The 1465-nt window shown below is 41.8% G+C and overlaps 1 protein-coding gene across 1 annotated transcript in view; it reads left to right on the top strand.

Moving 5' to 3' along the window:
• LOC107666127 (adenosylhomocysteinase B-like) overlaps window positions 1-982 on the top strand; it is a 14140-nt gene extending 13158 nt beyond the window's left edge. Inside the window, exons 9-10 of the mRNA XM_016457287.1 lie at window positions 136-330; window positions 554-982. Of these exons, the coding sequence (XP_016312773.1) occupies window positions 136-330; window positions 554-685 (327 nt within the window). The 3' untranslated portion in view covers window positions 686-982. The remainder of the gene's footprint in view (window positions 1-135; window positions 331-553) is intronic.
• The last annotated feature ends 483 nt before the right edge of the window (window positions 983-1465 follow it).

Raw genomic sequence — 1465 nt, 5'->3', positions numbered from 1 at the left:
TTTTCCTTTGTTTTTTTTTTTTTTTTTTTTTCTTCTTCTTCTTCTTTTGGGCAGACATCACCAAACAGCCCTGCTTTCTGACACATGATGTCAACTCTGATCTGACTTTGACTAACTCTCCACTCTTTTATACAGGTTGACCGTTATCACATGAAAAGCGGCCGTCACATCATTGTTTTGGCTGAGGGGCGTCTGGTGAACCTGGGCTGTGCCATGGGCCATCCGAGCTTTGTGATGAGCAACTCATTCACCAACCAGGTCCTTGCCCAGATTGAGCTGTGGACCAACACCAGCAAATACCCACTGGGTGTTTACTTCCTGCCAAAGAAGGTACAGTAGCTTCATGTAAACTCTTATTGCAGATACAGGGGGTATTATCCGTTAATATGCACATTATCAATGAATATTTTCTGATGTAAAAGGTCTGCAAGCTTACTTAAAAACAAGATGCAGATGTTTTGCATGCAAATCGAAGCAGAGAAGCTTAACAGATGATTATCAGAATATATGAGATGTATATGTTTTCCTCATTATGTGTTTTGTGCATGTGTAGCTGGATGAGGAGGTGGCTGCCGCACACTTGGACAAGCTGGGCGTCAAACTGACTAAACTCACAGAGAAGCAAGCCAAATATTTGGGTCTGCCCCGCGACGGTCCTTTCAAAGCGGACCACTACCGCTACTAAGTAGCTTTGACCAATCGTAGCTTCAGCTGTGGATGAGGACGGACTACACGATCATTGGCAGTTGTGCCAGTTACCTTTACGGCTATAATAGTGTTTAATCGTGTCTTTCACTCTCATCACGAGTGCCTGCGAGCTCTCACCAATGCCTTTTTGCGTTGATATCAAGTTGTGAGCATATTGTCACTGTCTCGTTTGCATTCCCTGTTTTATTATACGGTTATGTTAAAAAACAACACACAAAATGCTTCCATTTGGTCAGTTATTTGATGCCCCTCAATAAATGAACATGCTGGGACAGTTTGGTTCTTCCACGTGTTTCCAGTCCATCAGGTAACTGTAATTGATGGGCCATGCATACTTTTGTGAACCCGTTAGAGTAATGACAACTATGGAAAAAGGTGTCATTTCTCTGTTAGCAGGATGTGAGTTTGAGCGGTCTGGGTAGCTATTACATCCACTCATGAAGACCTGATGAAATAAATGTGGTGTTCATTTCAGCACAGCATTAAGAGACTGTGATTCTCAACTGGTCAGATCCAGAAAAATGAGTAGTGATTTATCAATATTGCTATTGCTCATTCATGAGCTTGAGGATTTGAATGAACGCCGAAGCCCACGCATTAAGCTTGTGTTGTTTTGTTACAGACTTGAACGATTGATCAAAGGAATATAATTGATGAAAAGGACAAAACATTTCTATACTAGCTCTATCTTGGGATCTTACAGAGATTTGGGGGAGGGTTTTTTTTTTCCACTTGAGGGCTAGTAAGCAACCATTAA

The sequence above is a fragment of the Sinocyclocheilus anshuiensis genome, unplaced genomic scaffold, assembly GCF_001515605.1.
Source record: "Sinocyclocheilus anshuiensis isolate Anshui unplaced genomic scaffold, SAMN03320099.WGS_v1.1 scaffold447, whole genome shotgun sequence".
Classification (NCBI taxonomy): Eukaryota; Metazoa; Chordata; class Actinopteri; order Cypriniformes; family Cyprinidae; genus Sinocyclocheilus; species Sinocyclocheilus anshuiensis.
The sequence above is the reverse complement of the archived record's forward strand: the minus strand, read 5'-3'. Positions and strand labels throughout refer to the sequence as shown.